The sequence below is a fragment of the Varanus komodoensis genome, unplaced genomic scaffold (assembly GCF_004798865.1).
Source record: "Varanus komodoensis strain SLA01 unplaced genomic scaffold, ASM479886v1 scaffold34_1, whole genome shotgun sequence".
Lineage (NCBI taxonomy): Eukaryota > Metazoa > Chordata > Lepidosauria > Squamata > Varanidae > Varanus > Varanus komodoensis.
This window is the reverse complement of record NW_025335854.1, coordinates 4,975,646-4,991,754: the sequence shown is the minus strand read 5'-3', so window position 1 is coordinate 4,991,754 and position 16,109 is coordinate 4,975,646. Positions and strand designations below refer to the sequence as shown.

The following is a 16,109-nucleotide window of genomic DNA, read 5'->3' as shown; positions in this document are numbered from 1 at the left end:
TCACGCTTCAGGAAGACGTGGGCTGTATCCTTTGCTTCTTAGCCAGTGTGTGTGTTCTCATTCTCTCCTTTCCTTTTCTCAAATGCTGCTGCTGCCCACGCAAAGTAATCAGAAGGCTGACAAGATGCTTAAAAAGTAGAACAAGAGCTTGAGCTTAATTTCAAATCAAGGAATAATAATTATGCCGAGTGCAAATTCCCCTAGTGACAGGGTTATGGAAGAGGGCAAGAAGCAAGCTTTCCCTCTTCTGCATTGGCTATTTGTAGGACTTGGCTGCAGATGTTTTAAACTACCAGCCTCAGTGGCCCTCATTGGTATGAGCAGCGGTCAGTATTGGTCCTCTCAAACATCTGGAAGGCACTGGGCTCCTTGCCCTGCCTACCCCTCGAGGAAGTGGTCAGAGGACACAGCTGTGAGGGCACTGCTGTAGAAGAGTTTTCTAAACCCCAAAGATGTGCCAGTTGTGCTTCTCAGCCCTCTTAGAGCCAGATGTTGGGGCAGGTGGCTGCTGTGCTGCTCTGGGCATTCTTGGTTGGCACCAAGAATCTCGTTCTCCTTCAGTCTGGGTTCAGGAGCGAGTTTGGCAGCGCCCAAGTTGCTTTGAACTGTCTGGAGTCAAAAATGGATTGGCAGAAGCCCAGTACACTGCAATTCAGTTTTGTCGGGGAAGGTAGCACAGTTGATAGGTGTTTTCAGGGAGTGGTGTTCACTGTTTGGGGTTTTGGGTTGCCTTCTGCTGAGGTGAAGCTCTCAGCCTGAGGATGCTTTTAAATCTGACCTTAATTTGGAGGCTCGGAAGACTTTCTGCCAGCCGTTGGGACTGCTCTTCTTCTGGACAGAGATAGGCTGGGCGTAGTTATCCCTGCTCCATCTCTATCTTGCTTAACTTACTGTAATGTGTTGTCTCTGGGACTGGCTTTGCAACTTACTTGCATTATCACATTTATCAATACAACAGGAACCTTTTTCAGCCTGAAGGTCAAGTTCAGCTTTCTGGGGTAGCGTTCCAAGGGGAAGTGGTGCCAGGCCCAGGGGAGGGACAAACTGCAAAAGAATATCTGCAAATTGCCTGGCAGATATAAAGGCTTACCTGCCAGTAACTAAGCCTTGGGGAAGCGGTTCAGTCTTTTAGCATGGGAGATACTGCCAGGAAACCACTAAACAATGTGGCTTGGGGGACAGAAGCCAGGAAGCCATTAATCAATAGGTGGTTGAAGGAGGAGAGATGGGCCAAATGAGGAATCAGTGTAGGCTACACTGGGGCCCCAGACCTTACAAGACTTTTGTGACACAGCGACACTCAACAGTGCAGAGGCACCCTCACAGAAACATGGACGAAGTGGGTGAGAGAGAACGGAAACACATCACACTAGCGGAAACTGTTCCACCCATGTTCTTGTAGTCCCACCAGCCATACTTGCTGTATGTTGTGAAATGTCTGTCTGTCTGGGAGTATGTCTTTATTTGAGATGCTCCATCCATACATCCATCCAGAGAGTACAGTACTGATGGGATGCTTTCTTGCAAATTTAACTCCTGAACCAGCTTAGCTAGTCCTGGTTTTTCTAATGTAGGTGTTCAGTACAAGTAAGTTAGAGATGTTAAAGGAACTTGCATAAATCCATATCACCGTTTTCTAGTATGCGTCCTTGATTTTCGGTATTGTGTATTTTACTTCACTATAACTAGCCCCATTTTAAATGCTCCTTTTTCTCTTTAAAGGGCCGTGATTACTGTTCAGAAGAAGAGGATATCACATAGTGCTGATTCCGCCGATCAAAACAGGAATGCTACAGTGTAAATATATTACGGTCCAGTTAAGATCTTTTTGGGAAGTCTTCTCCAGTGAACAGCACTACATAACAAAAGATCATTTCCACATTGTATGCTCCATTCAGTTACAGTATTTCTTAATGACCATACAATGAACATTGCTAAAGGAAAGAAGAACAGCTTGTATGGAACTGGCTTTGCTGCTGCTAAGCTGAAACTTACGGCACGTTTTCAATTATCTGGTGTCCAGGAACACGGCGACCCTTTGCCCTAAAACCTAAATGGCACTGTAGAGTTCACTTTGGCGGTTCGCCTATTTTCTGTTGGCCAAGGTAGTATTGTAAAAAAACAAAACCTTCCATAGCTGAGCAGTTGAATCTTCCAGTCGTCCCTGTTGCTCAGCCTGCCAATGGGTTCTGGAGTTCTTGTTAATACTGACAATATAGAGCTTTGGAGTTGCCATGACAGACCTCGTTTCTCTGCTACGAAGAAGTTATCAATTTAAAAAAGCATGTTCTCACACAAATACTGGATTTGGCGATGCAGGAGCAGAAATCTGTTTTTTCTTTTTTTAAACAACAGTTTCTTTGACTAGGTATTCAATCAAGGCATAAGCTTGCAGTACTTGCTTTGCTGATCGCAAATGGAAGTTCTGATTGCAATCAGTTTGACTCCCTCTTTTTTTCTAAGAAATAAACATTTTACTGTTTTTAGGTATTCTTGTCTTCTACCCATTCATACAGTCCAGCATATTAAGAACAATTGGATAAAGGGAGCGGGGCAAGCACCCCTTGGAATTATAATTGGGAGAGAATGTTATTTTAAAGCACCTGTGTGTCAGTCTGGGATGTCTGTAGAGTTTATTTTTCCATATTATAAAAAGATGATACTCTCTCGTCTCAAAGGCAGATGTAATATTTTTAAGAAATATTGTCATGAGTAAAAATAACCCTAAGGTTAACAAAAACACTTTGCATTTATTTTTTAAAACACCTTTTACAGCTCTTCTTCAGACCACTTGGTGACAGATTCTTTGCTGTGTTTCTGAGGGGTTTAACCATATATAAGCATCCCCCTCCCTCTGCAAAAAAGAAAAAAAAAATGCTTTTTGCAGCAGTGAGAACTGGTTTTTCTTTTTTTTTCCCCACCTTTGCCTTATCAGGGTATCAATATGATGTCCCATTGGTAGCACTGTACAAATGGAAAAAGCACTTTTTAGAGCAGTCTGTGGCATATGTAAGATAGTAAAGGTGAAGATTGTGCCCAGGGTCAAGAGAAGCATCACACACCGTCCTTTTGTGCCCAGCTAGTTAAATTAGTCTTTACTAACTTCTGAGAAGTCCTCAGCTTTGCCAAACTTCTATGACTCTGGCCTAATTGGCCTCTGCTTCGTTCCACTGGCACAGCGATTTAAGTACAGTTCTTCTAGCTGTGCATGGCCCTGTTCCATTATCAGCTTTAGGAGATGCCACAGGGCAGGTGGCTGCCAGTCAAACCTTGGCTTTGCGGTTGACCATTCAGGGGCATTTTGATCCCAGGGCCAACATTTCAGAAACTAACTAGTGCAAGCCTTACCTACACGCTACAAATGGCAAGCTTCGAGGTGTTCTTTTGCCAAGAGTTTTGGACACCTTCCACAGGAAATATGTAGCAAGGAAAGACATTCCTGTGGGAGATACACATTCTGTTCTAAAATATATTACAGCACAGAGGTATTTAAGGTGGAATAGATTCCCCCACTGTCCTCTCTTTGTAGGTTGTTCATTCACGTTAAGCTCCTGGGTTGGATTTCTCCAGCAGCTCCCTCTGGCTTCCGTTTTGCCTTCCCTGTGGCTGTCTTGCTTCTGCAGGTTTCAGTCGTCACCTTAGATCCCACCCCACCTTCTTCTAGGGCCTCTCCATGCCTCTCCATTCCCTGCCAAGACATCTTGTGAGAAGAACTGCGTTGCACTGCTTCACTTCTTAGTTCTTAGGATTTCTCTTGATTTCCCACACCCAGGCCTGTTGGCTTGGCACCCCGTTCCCTCTTCATTTCCCCTACTTCCTGGCACTTCCTTTCCTCTGTTGTCTCGTTTCCCACATATTGTAAGATGACAGATGGAGTAATTGATTTGTACAGGCAGAAGTTCGTGCAGGCATATAAACAACATGGGATCTGCCCTGCACGTCTTCCTTGTATCAGCCTCTCGGAAAAGGAGGTCTGAAACATGGCTCGAAGAAGGGTGTTTGGCAACATCTTCGGCCACTGAACTCTGTGCTGCTCCCCATGGAAGAGGCCCAGCTCCTTTCGGGGGCCCAGGATAGTCACCGAGGACTTGATCCCGTGCTGTGAAATGTTTTCCTGTAACAGTGAGGCAGAATACAGAACACGTGGAAGTCACATTCATGTTGCAGAAAGTTCAACGCAATAAGCCATGACCGTGTCTTCCAGCCCTCCATTTTTTAAACATCATCTCTTCCTTTGGGAGGTTTTGTACAGGGAGGGGGATCACCCTGCAAAGCAAAAATAACTGGGTGTGAAATTCATATATGAAATATTCTATACATTCCTGAATATGTGTATAGTCACCTCGGTACAAGTTTCTCCAAATTTATTGGAAGTTAAACTTGTTTTTCTGGGTTTCCTGTGTCTTGTTTGATTAGAATCCAGCTTATCCTGGTTTTTCTCAAGAATTAAAGCAGAGGTTTCTGTTCTCCTATCTGGTGTTGACTTTATTTGACAAGGGATGCCACGGTTGAAGACGGTGGCTTCCCATGCGAAGTGATGATTTTTAATCTGTGGGCAAAACCAGGGGACAGAATCTGCAATCCAAGGAATGCTCAGCCAATCAGGTGAGTGAATGGGCCCTGAGCCCAAAAGTTCTAGAGGGTTCCACTGAAGAGAGACATGTTTGTTTGCATGATTTTACAAAATGAGTAGCATACATTGAGTATTTGGGCCCCCCAAAAGTATGTAGTAGTAGTAGTATAAAGAAAGATGAGGCCCATAAAAGAAGAGCTGCTGTAGCCTAGCCTGGAACAGGAAACTGGTAGTGTTGCTCAGGGCTTGAAGAAGAAGAAGAATTTCCAGGAAGAGGTAAATTCCTCCTGTTTATCACCTGACAAAAAGTTTTCCTCACAGAGTTAAGTAGCACAGTAAGGCCTGATTGCCACATGACATGGTAGGGAAGGTTTCTGAAAAGGAGAAGGGAAGTATGCTTTTTCCTTTTCCTGAATCCTTCCTATGCATACAGCTGGAGATAGTCTCATGGTACAAACCTTGCTCTTCACCCTCTCAGGCAGTGGCTGGGTTGTGACAGCATGACTACATGGTGGCTTTGTACCATTGTTGGTCTGTCATGCTGTCTGAACTCAGCCATAGTGTTTCACCATGGTAAGCTTGGTCTTTAGAAACCACCATTAAAAACAATGGTTTGTTCTATGGTTTCTCCATACCAACTTGGCTTGTCCCGCTCTCCGAATGGCCATGGTTTCCACAGTCTTGGTATGCAACTACCACAGAGTCCCCTGGAAAGAGTAACAAATGCAGGAGGCGCTGCAAGCATCCAGCCTCTGTGTGGACCAATGAGGAAGAGGCATGCGACATAGCCAGGGAGCAATGCACCTTGGGATTGAATTTCAGGCACAGTGACCAATGGGATACATGCCAACAGCAGGAGGACGGAGTGGGGAGGATGGAAACCATGATAATGTAGAAACCACTTGATTGGCAGGTAGATCATGGTAAAAAAACTGAACCATGGTTAACCAGGTAGGATTGTATTTTTGGGTTGTGTGAATGCAGCCAGTTACTAAATTTTGAAGCCATTTATTTCTGTATTGTGCGTGAATGTTGGAAATCCATAAATTTGCAAAATAGCACTGATGGTTTAGAATGGAGGATCTTTTCTCTGTGTCTGTGTTTTCCTGATGGATAGAAGAATTAAACAAACAAGAGGCCACACTCAGGATAAAGAAATAGAACAAAAAATAATTCCAGCTAATTGCAGCTTCTATCTAGATTCTATCTTAAAAGACTGGCAACTGCTTAACAGTATTAAAACACATTTCTAATAATGGTTAAGTTATTCCCAGTATTGTAAGATGTAACTTGGAAGTAGCTGGGAACTACTTCACAGTATTAATCAAGCAGAACTACCTTCTGTTCACAGAACGCAGATCTTGGATCCAGTCCATATTGCATATATGCATTTGATTTGTAGCCAGGGCTTCACCAGGTTCCCAAAACAGCTTTCAGAATGTTAACACAGGCTGCATGTAGCATTCCTGCCCTTGGATCAATCATTTTCTTAGGCATCTGAAGCAACTCGTGTACATATAAAAATCAAATTGGTTGCCCTTTCAAACTCTGTCCAGTTATTTTGGGAAGTTACCATTTCTTTCCAGCTGTTATTTCTGTATAGAGTTATACAAATAGGTAAGAAAAATACAGAGGCTCAGAATAGGTTGCTTGCTAGGTGTACCAAAATAGCAAGAAAAATATTTCACAGGCTTCATAACCTCACCAGTAAGGATTTGATTTTCTATGCTTCGGGGAAAGTATAATCCCACCTGTGTACTTGTATTTTTTCATTATTTATGAACAGGTGGAGACCTGTTTGGGTGGGTGGAACACTGTGGCCAAGGAAGGAAGCATTGGAGGAGCCCATGGAAGAAATGAATAAATATGAGTGTAAAATGTATGATAATATTCAGGATGGCATCCAACTGGAGTGATTATCAACACAATAATCTGGGACCCATAACGTTAAGGCCCGTAAACAAACACCACAGTCATGTAATTGTACTCTCCTTGGAAGTGCACACACAACTGCTTTTCATCAAAGTTAACCTATTTTTATTTCTAGTGGAATCAAAATTCTGCCACCCTGAGGCTGCAGTCATATGTATGCAGCTGGAATTAGTATTGGACACAGTGGGGCTACTTTTGAGTAAAAGTGTATGGTTGTGCTGCAAGTCTAAGTGGACATAATTATAAGGGGCTGGATCCAGACTCGGTCAAGCTTAGGGTCGACCCGTTGGAATCAATGAGACTGGCATTTGCTTGGATTTCTTTTATATCAGCATGTTCTCCTAACAGCTCTAAGCAGGTTGCATAACTTGTCGTGACTTCCTTAGCCCTTTGATTTTATTAAGTCTGCTCTTAGCATGGCTGTGTGTGGCTCTAACCCAAGATATTTACATTGCTTATCGAGCATGTACACAGTAGAGCTGGACTAAACAAAGAGAAGCATCCACCCATAAAAGTCAACACCAGTTGGAGAGTGATGGGTTGAGTCTAAGAATCATGCCTAAGCTCCAGTTGAGTGGGAAGGGGTGTGTGCCCACATCTCTGCAGCTTCCTCTGTGGATGGACTGACCTTCTCCACCTTACAACAATAAATACGTGTTTTTAGCAGAGTTGATGCAGTTACTGCAAAAGATCATGCAAAGTTAGATGCCAAGTAAACCCAAGAAATAAAACTCTTCCCCAGTGACCTTTGTGCAAACCTATATTGTGTACGGGATAGGAAAATATACAGCTATCTAATGTGAAATCTAATTGTTAGTACATCATGCCCAGGGGCAGAGCACGACTCACATCATCCCTCACCATCAGCCATGTTGACTGGGGCTCATGGGAGTTGTAGCCTCATGACATCTGAAGGGCACAGAGTTCCCTATTCTTGCTCTAGTCCAGTATGGCCTCTTGCACCTTAAGGTGGTTCTCCACCGAAGTTACTTCTAATCAAGGATGTTCCACGTGGGATCTTCTGCATAGAAAGTGTACATCTTGCCGTCCAGCTGAGACCTCTCTCTGACAGGTCCACATTAACAGTTTCACAACTGTTCACTCAATTTCCTACAGAACCACTGTTGATCTCCAAAGATCTCCTCAGCTGCCTCTAGGGTGGAAACTGGGCATTTGAATCAACCAGTCCAGGCGCTCTGTTTGCTCAGAAGGCCCTCGTTGTAGGCTGAAAATTAAGGGAGTGGTTGTTTAGTTATGGTGAGTTGCAAAAAAGCCTCAAAATCCTGCTAATAAAAATGCCGCCTGGAAAGCGAATATGAAAGCTACCAAATATGCAAAACGGTTGTGTAAAATTCTAAAGCAATCTGATAAAAATGGCCCCAGGTAAAACAAGTTGCAGAGTACTGTGATGGACACATTTCTAATTTTGACTCCAAGCTGTGACTTGGCATATGTTTCTTCCAAATTCTGGCAAAAACTGCTGATGTGCTTGCTTCGGGTTTGTTGAGGGGCGATACAGCTTTTGTTGGTTTAGCAGTGCTTGGAAGAGCGGTTTTTCTGCCCCGTGAATGCCGATGGAAGCAAATGCTGACAACCATATGTCAGGCCCGCTCAGCTTTGCTCTGAAGCGAGAGTGTCGCTGTTCCACCAAGCAGTTCTTCTTGGCATTTTGGCAGTGGGGAAACCATGGCAGAGATGGGCTGGCAGATAACAAGAGGGAGACTGTTCTGAAGGCAGAGGGAATCCCTTTCACTGGTTACGCAATCACGAATGAGGAGAGATGGGAAGGCAAATGGAAATGTTGTGCCAGATTTTCCAGAAGAAGGCTTTTCTGAGGATACAGGACATGTCGTTTCCCCTCTGTTCCTCACTAGTCGGACTCCATCTATGCAGAAAGTTTAGAAAGGGTCCAGAAGAGGGCAACCAGAATGATCCAGGGTTTGGAAACACTATGAGGAGAGACTGAGAGAACGGGGCATGTTCAACCTTGACAAGAGAAGACTGAGGGGGGACATGATATCCCTCTAGAAGTACTTCAAAGGCTGCCACAAGATCTCTTCTTGCTGATACCAGAGTGTTGGATGGAATAACTCCAGTTGCAACAACCCAGATTCAGGCTGGACGTCAGGAAAAGCTTCCTCACTGTCAGAGCAACATGACCGTGGAACCAGCTGCCTGGAGAGGTGGGGGGGGGGTCCCCCACGCTGGAGGCATTCAAGGCGAAACTGGGCAGCCACCTGAGTGGTAGGGTGTAACGTGGTGTCCTGCAACAGCAGGGGGTTGGACTCGATGGCCTTCTTGGCCCCTTCTAACTCTACTATTCTATGATTTTACGTCTGTGCAGTTATAGACATTAACTCAGTGGCTTCTGGGTGTGTGCGCGTGTTCTTTAACGCAGGAAGTTAAGAAGTTAGCACAAGCACGTTCTTTCAGAACACTCTAATGGCTTTTTGAGCCAGGGAAATGCAATTGTCCCAGAACCTGCTGCGTGAAGATAGCAGTTGGATTTAGCTCACCTTGGCTGAAGCTCTGCAAGAAACAGCAAATGGAAAGCTGGGGCTGATGCCGTGACAGATGTGCTCAGTCATGTTGTGCAAGGTCACACATTGTACTAGGCTACTCATGGGCATGGACCCACTCACAAGAGTTCTTCCAACAATACGGTGAGCTTCGGACGCTTCCTGAGGTGATTCAGGACCTGGACAACATGAAGCCTCTTTGCTGGCCCTCCTCCCATCTGGATTCAGGCCAGAAGAACTAGGAGAAACATGTTGTGAGCAAAGTACAGTGTGGCACTCTGTGATAGTGTTATTGATCCTGAGCCTTAGCTTCTGGTGTCCTGGCTCGGAGATGCTCAAGCCAACATGAGCTTGCGTCAGTTAGAAATTACTTGTTCCTCTCATTTCTATACCACCCCTGGCCCAAGTTCTCTGAGCAGTTTACAGCAGTCCTCAACTCTGGTGGTAAAGTGGCAGGGACCGTCTACCACTGAATACAGAAACTTCTGAAACACTTGACATGTGTGCTTACCCTTCACTAAATCAAAAGCCAAAATAACAGGTTAGGGTAATAACGCTGCTCGGCTGTGCAGCTAACTGTATAAGGGACTGAGTAAGTCCACCTTACTAGGTGGTGCAAAGAGATCAAACCAGTCAGTCCGAGAGGAGATCAACCCTGACTGCTCTTTAGAAGGCCAGATCCTGAAGATGAAACTCAAATGCTTTGGCCACCTAATGAGAAGGAAGGACTCTCTGGAGAAGAGCCTAATGCTGGGGACAATGGATGGCAAAAGGAGGAGGGGACGCAGAGGATGAGGTGGCTGGACGGGGTTACTGGGGCAGTAGGCATGGGCTTGGGTGGACTCCGAGGCACGATGGAGGACAGGAGAGCCTGGAGGAATGTTGTCCATGGGGTCATAATGGGTCAGGCATGACTTTGCAGTTAAACAACAACTAGATGGTAGGCTAAATGGAGAAAATGTTTCATCTGCCACTCTGAGCTCCATGGAGGAAAGGCATGGATGCACATTTAGGTATATTTTTCCCCACTGCTGGACAAACAAGCGCAGCTTCTCGCGCTGGTGGCGTGAGAAGTGCATGCTCAGCCATGGTCTCCATTACTGCACTCGTGGGGGAGAAGCGGGCAGAGGAGGGGAAGTGTTCCGAACAGCCTGAGAAGACGGCGTTCTGCTCGAAAGGACTGCGAATAATTGATTGGCTTCTCTCTTTTTGATAAAATATACATAGGACTTGTCACGGGCAGGACGGCACATGCAGTCTGCTGGCTTCCCTATTTAAATTTAGGGGCCAGAGGGAGGGAACTTGCATCCCTCTGAAGCTGCACCCCATCTATGCATGGCAGGAGGCATGTGGCAGGCAAACAGGCATCCCCTGGATTTCGAACCCAGGACATCTACATGATGGGGGAACACAGGCACACAGAGCAGGGCTCCCTCCTTATAGACCGTTCTCCCACATCCGACCTGGACAGTGGGGCATGACCTTGAGATCTGAAGTGTAGGAAGAAAAAAGCCTGAAACTGGAACGGGCTTAACCATTCCAGTTCAAACTAATTCAATATGGCTTTGGGAATGAATTGTATTTTGACCCAGGCCTAACTGTGGCAGGAAGACCAGTTCTAAACTGCACGGATGCATGCACATGTGAGCACAGATCCTTGATCCATCAGGTAAAGCTTGACCTTGAGTATTTTAAACTGTGCCTATAGGTATATTTTATTGAACCAACTAGCACCAAACATGGTTTAAACTTGCTCTAATATGCAGAAAGCTGGCTTTTATGTATGAGGGATACATGTCCATTTAAAAGATACAGGAATGAACCTACACAGTTAAGCCTTTTGATGTTCCATTCATTTTCATTAGAAGCCCAGAGGGAGGGTGTGTGTGTGTGTACATAGTGGCAACAGGCTGCACCCCACAACTTGTGTGCATTTGTCTGTAGGAAGGTAGGGAAGTTCTAATGAATTAGAGCAGGTGGGTGAACTTGCCTGCCCCACTCATACCTGTTTCTTCTATTCAACCAAAGGCTTCCAAAACAGCATAGTTAAAAATCCATGCTAACCTGCATTATGACTGTCAAAATAAAATCAATTGAAGAATCCACCAACACTATCATTTATAAATATTGGTAGTCAGCAGAAATGACAGAAATCCAGTGGAGATGGTGGTACAGGAGGAGGCACAGAACATCTTCCTTATTAAAAGCTTGAGAGAAAATTATGGCCTTCACCATCCATGAAAACAAAGCAAAGGAGGAAATAGGCGCACCTGTTGGGGGTATTCCATGCAGCAGCAAAACTGCTGGGGGTTAAACAGCCCCCACCCCCAAATGCCAACCTGATCCCCTCCAGCGCCTCCTGCCTTTGCTTTCCATTTGGGGGTTTTTGTGTTTTGGACCTCTGCCTTGTCCTTCCTTTCTTGGTCAAGTTATTTCAGTCCCATCAAATTGCCTTCTGAGAAATTGGTATTTTGTGACCAAACTTACCTGCCCACAGTACACACGACAAATTGGCCATGTGCCCATCTCCCCAGACAAGTTTGGGATCTGTCCTACATACTGATCACCCTGGACTGGGAATCGCTGGAATGCCAGCCTGAGCATGCATTGACTCCACATGGAACACAAGACAGAGCAGGGATAACATATCACACCTGCACTTGGACTGAAATTAATGAAACCTGCAAGGTACAACAGAGGTCCTCAGGCCTTGTTCAGATGGAAAGAGGTTCCTGCCCAGAGACCCAGCTTGTGAGTTCAGGAGTAATGTGAGCCTTCAGTTAACAGCAGCACACCTTGGTCCCTGGTTGCCTTTCTTCCTACACAGCTGAACAACATACCGAGCGATTCCTTGGGCCCCACAGCTCTGAGTTCCCCTTTCTTCTTACCCTCCCATGTCTTGGCAACCAGCCCAGCTGCGAAGGAGAGAACTGGCCTCCACCCACCGTGTCTCTTATCTCAGAATGGCACTGATCCCAGGTGAGAGTGAGAAGCAGTGATGGAAAATGAGTGAGGCCCATCTTCCCTTTGCTTTGCAGTGAGCCCAGGGACTGGTAAGAAAAGAATAATTGTAATTCAACAAGGAGGGGAAGGGCCAAACAGTCCCCTGGTGTCCTGGGAATGCTGCCTCTGACCTGTCCAGGTGGCAGTGGGTTGGGAACTGGCAGCCCCAGACTGGACTTCCCCTCAGGTCAGGAACCTGTTGCATATTCAGCCACCTGCAGGTTCAGCAGAGGTAAGCACTGGGCAGTGGTGGATTTGGTCAGGAGGCTGTTGCTTGCACCTGGGTCTCTGAGAATCCACAAAGAGAGGCTTGGAGCAAAAGGTTAGAGGGCTTACCTACTCACAGACAGTCCATCTGTGACCTGCCAGAAGGAGAGGTGTTGGCAGAGGAAGGAAGGTCCATTGTCCGATGGTTAGCTCAGATGGACAGATGGAAGGAGAGAAGCATCCCTCTTCCCACAAAGCAGGAGCTGGGGATCATGTGACCCTTTTGCTTTTCCAGGTGAGGTGAGAGGAAGAGGAGACAGGAAATACACAGTTCAAGCACAGAGGTCCATCTTTTTTTTTTTTTTGTCTATGGTGTTAACCCTTCCATTCTCTCTCTGGTTAGCCGACAGAACTAGGCAATGTCAATGCAGGCCGTATTCCCAGAACCTCAACTATTTTTCTCAAAGTTGTACTGTTATTATGTGGCAGGCTAAATAAGGAAGCCTGTACACCCCATTTTTTGGTGGAGGGAAAGTTTCTTCTGCAAACTTCAATATGGGAAGAATTCAAAACCTAACTGTATTGTTGTAAGAATTGATTGATCCTGAAGAATTTGTTTGGACAGTGAATGCCAGTCTTGATGGAGCACTTCCAAAATGGTGCATTGATTCATGACTACCACTGGAATTCCCTTTCACCAGCTGCTACAAACTCTGTATAAACAACTGCGAGTTAAGAGGCCTTTTTTGCACAGCCAAATAACTCTGTAAGGCTCTTTTTAATCCATCATACTTTTTTATGGTAAGTTTTATTCAAAATAACCCTAAAACAAAAGAAAACTAAAAACAACATCAGTCATCAGAAACATCGGACCTGCTGGGTCAGCCCCCACATTTTTTTCTATTTATGATAACTCAAAAACATATTTAAATCTATACGAAGTCCCGTTTCTCTAGCCAATAATAAAAAGAGTCCCAAGTTTGATAGAACATCATACTTGATCTTAGGAATGAAGCTGATGGGCAGGACTGAGGGAAGAGAAGAAATCTTTCTATAACATGCGATTCATATGTGGGTGTTCATGCTGAACAATCTGGGAATGGGCAAGATTTGGGATAGCTAAACGCAAAGAATGAACCCAGAATGAAGGGTCATTCAACCGTTAACAGCCAGGCAGGCAGAATTGAACCGCCATGTCCAGAAGCAAGCGACCTGACTATCAAATGCTGGGGAAGACAGAAAAGCAGGTTATGTGCCCCTCAATTCATGAATGACCACACTTCAAAGCAGAATGCTAGGCTTCAGTGTGGTCTAGCCCTGTGATTCTCCCTCCCTCGAGTTCACCAGCATTTAACTCCTGGTCTTTACTGCCATCTACTGCCAGTTTTCCTTAACTCTTCTTTAAAGCAGCAAAACCAGGGTTTAAGGGGATCACTAATCCCAGCTGCTTATTGTAAACAAACAAACAACTCGAGAAACAGCCTCTGTGTCCTGCCCTCCCCCACCCCCCAAAAAAACCCATTATTTTTTTCTTGGCATTTAACGAAGAGTTAAAGCCAGACTGCAGTTGTTTGCCTTGAGGTGCCTATTATTGTAGGCTAATTTACAGTCTGATCTAAGGAGAAAGCAAGCACCCTCCAGACCGGACACTAACGTGTTTCTTTATATTCACCTCATCAATCTGAAACAGAAGCTCTTCTTTGCAGTAGGAAACTCCCTTGTTGGATGTTTCTGCATTCTTTCCCCAAGCCTAGGCATTTCTTGAGGAGTTGAGATTTGACAAGGACTGGAAAAGACATACAGTTGCTTTTCTGGAGAGAAGTTTTCTCTTGGGCGATGGGAAGGAGAAGAAAATAGAAGGAAAGCAAAGTGGGAAGGAACAGAAGAAAGAAAACTGGGAAAGAAGTGACTTCGTTAGTCCATTCCAATTCCAATCCATTTTTGTGTTACCGACCATACAAATTGCTACACTTCAGCTGAAAGCCTTAAAGGGGAGTTTAGCTGTTTGATACTATAGAATCTCAGCTCCAGCAATGTTGGAATTGGTTTCCTGCTACATGAAAACTGCTTCCCTGTAGGTGCTGATATTCTTATGCTTGCTTTACTGATGGATCATCAAGGAGCGGCATCACTCCAATTTTACTGTGCATGCAACATTATCTTGCTTCTTTCCTGGTGTTTCAAGACTTGCCCCATAATTTGCAGACCTCTCCCCTCTCTGTTCTTATGTGCCATCCAGTCACCTCCCACTTATGGCACCATGACAGCCCTGCTCAGCTCTTCTAATTTCAAGGCAGTGGATTCCTTCCTGGAGTTAGTCCATCTCATGGTTGGTCCTCCTTTCCTTCTTCTGCCTTCTGTTTTCCCTAACAGATGGATTGTTTCATTGATTCATTCAGACTTGCTTAAGGCTGCTTGTTAGCATCACATTCTCTTATAGGGTTTTCAAGGTAAGAAAATTAGAAGACATTTTCCGTTTCCTCCTCCTGCGCCGTACTAACCAGCGTTAGCTTGAGCATCACTGCCGTTGTCTGTGGTCTTCACTTCTACCTGCGTTGTCTTCAGCTACGTACCTCTGCTGCCCAGTAGCTGTCCTTCAGGGGTTCCTCTGCCCCCATCACCATCCGAGACATCCTTTCCATCTGTTGATACGACTGCTGCTCCTGAAGAAGCCGGATGCATCGTTGATGCCTCAGCTTTGACCATTCTGTTTGGGTGACCCTGCTGGGAGATTCGCCTAGTGAGAGAGTCTGGCCTCCTGGTGGAATTACTCTCAGCTGCTCTGATGCTTCCAGAGTCACTCACCACATTGAGGTGTGCAGCCAAGAGGGGCACTCTCTGTGTCCTTGCGTGTGTATGGCTCTACCAACCCTGCATGCCCATATTGTGCCTCCCTTAACTCATGCACAATCTCACAGTTGTATTTTATTGCAGACCACAATAAAATGAGGAGCTAAGAAGTTGCATGTCATGCCACAGATGAGAGGGACCTCTCAGCAAGAAACCTCATGACCTCCCCAGCAGATGCTGGTAAACCTCATCATTCGAAGGCTTAAGAGTATCCCGGGGAAAGCAAAAGGTACGGCAGTCCTCTCTGCATACCGCATACCCTGTATTTTTGCCCATCTAGATTTCATGCACAGGAGAGAGACAGTGGGAAGCAGGTGTGAACCAGAATTGGCATAATTCTTGTCCCCTTCCTGCCCCAGTGGGCCCCCTTTTCCTCCCTCCAAGACCCTGCTGCTCTCTTGGGAGAGAGTAACAAGCGTCGTTTCTTCCACAGTGCCTGCATGAGGAAAGAGAGGGGCCCAGCTTTCACTGCACGAGCATCGCACCAAATTACCCTATGGCCTTTCAGAGAAGGTGGGGAGGCCATAGGATTGCGTGAGATCCTTAGTTTTTTAATAGTGGCACAAGGAGTGTTTATAGGGTTTCTAGGTCTTCAACTGATGAAAGAATCAGACTGCTCATCAACAGAAGTGGCACAAGGATTTCTGTCCCTGCTAGTTAAGATTGGGCAGTATCCACCACTGCCTATGTGCTTGTAAGATCCACAGCAAATGCAAGAAGCCAGAAGAATCCTAAGGAACCTAAATTGCTGGTTTGAGGAACTGGGGAAGTCAGCAGAATTCAACACAGAGTCCCTGCGTACTTAAGCATGTCTTTGGAAGATGCTCGCCAGTGGCTGGGTCCATGGATGCAACACAAGAAGCAGGAGTGCTGTGGCAGGACTGGAGGTCGCACTGTTTCAACTTGCAAAATCTAGGTTTGTTGGGGAGCATGATTAATTCTGATGCATCCTAAGATCTCTGCCATTATTACTGCATCTTTTCTGAGACTGGCTTGACCGCCAATGGTGCTCGTGTGCCCCTCTC

The 16,109-nt window shown here is 45.5% G+C and overlaps 1 protein-coding gene across 1 annotated transcript in view; it reads left to right on the top strand.

Moving 5' to 3' along the window:
- The window catches only part of CUNH1orf21 (chromosome unknown C1orf21 homolog), a 141,859-nt gene extending 137,387 nt beyond the window's left edge, over nt 1-4,472 (top strand). Inside the window, exon 6 of the mRNA XM_044439106.1 lies at nt 1,723-4,472. Within this exon, the coding sequence (XP_044295041.1) occupies nt 1,723-1,761 (39 nt within the window). The 3' untranslated portion in view covers nt 1,762-4,472. The remainder of the gene's footprint in view (nt 1-1,722) is intronic.
- The last annotated feature ends 11,637 nt before the right edge of the window (nt 4,473-16,109 follow it).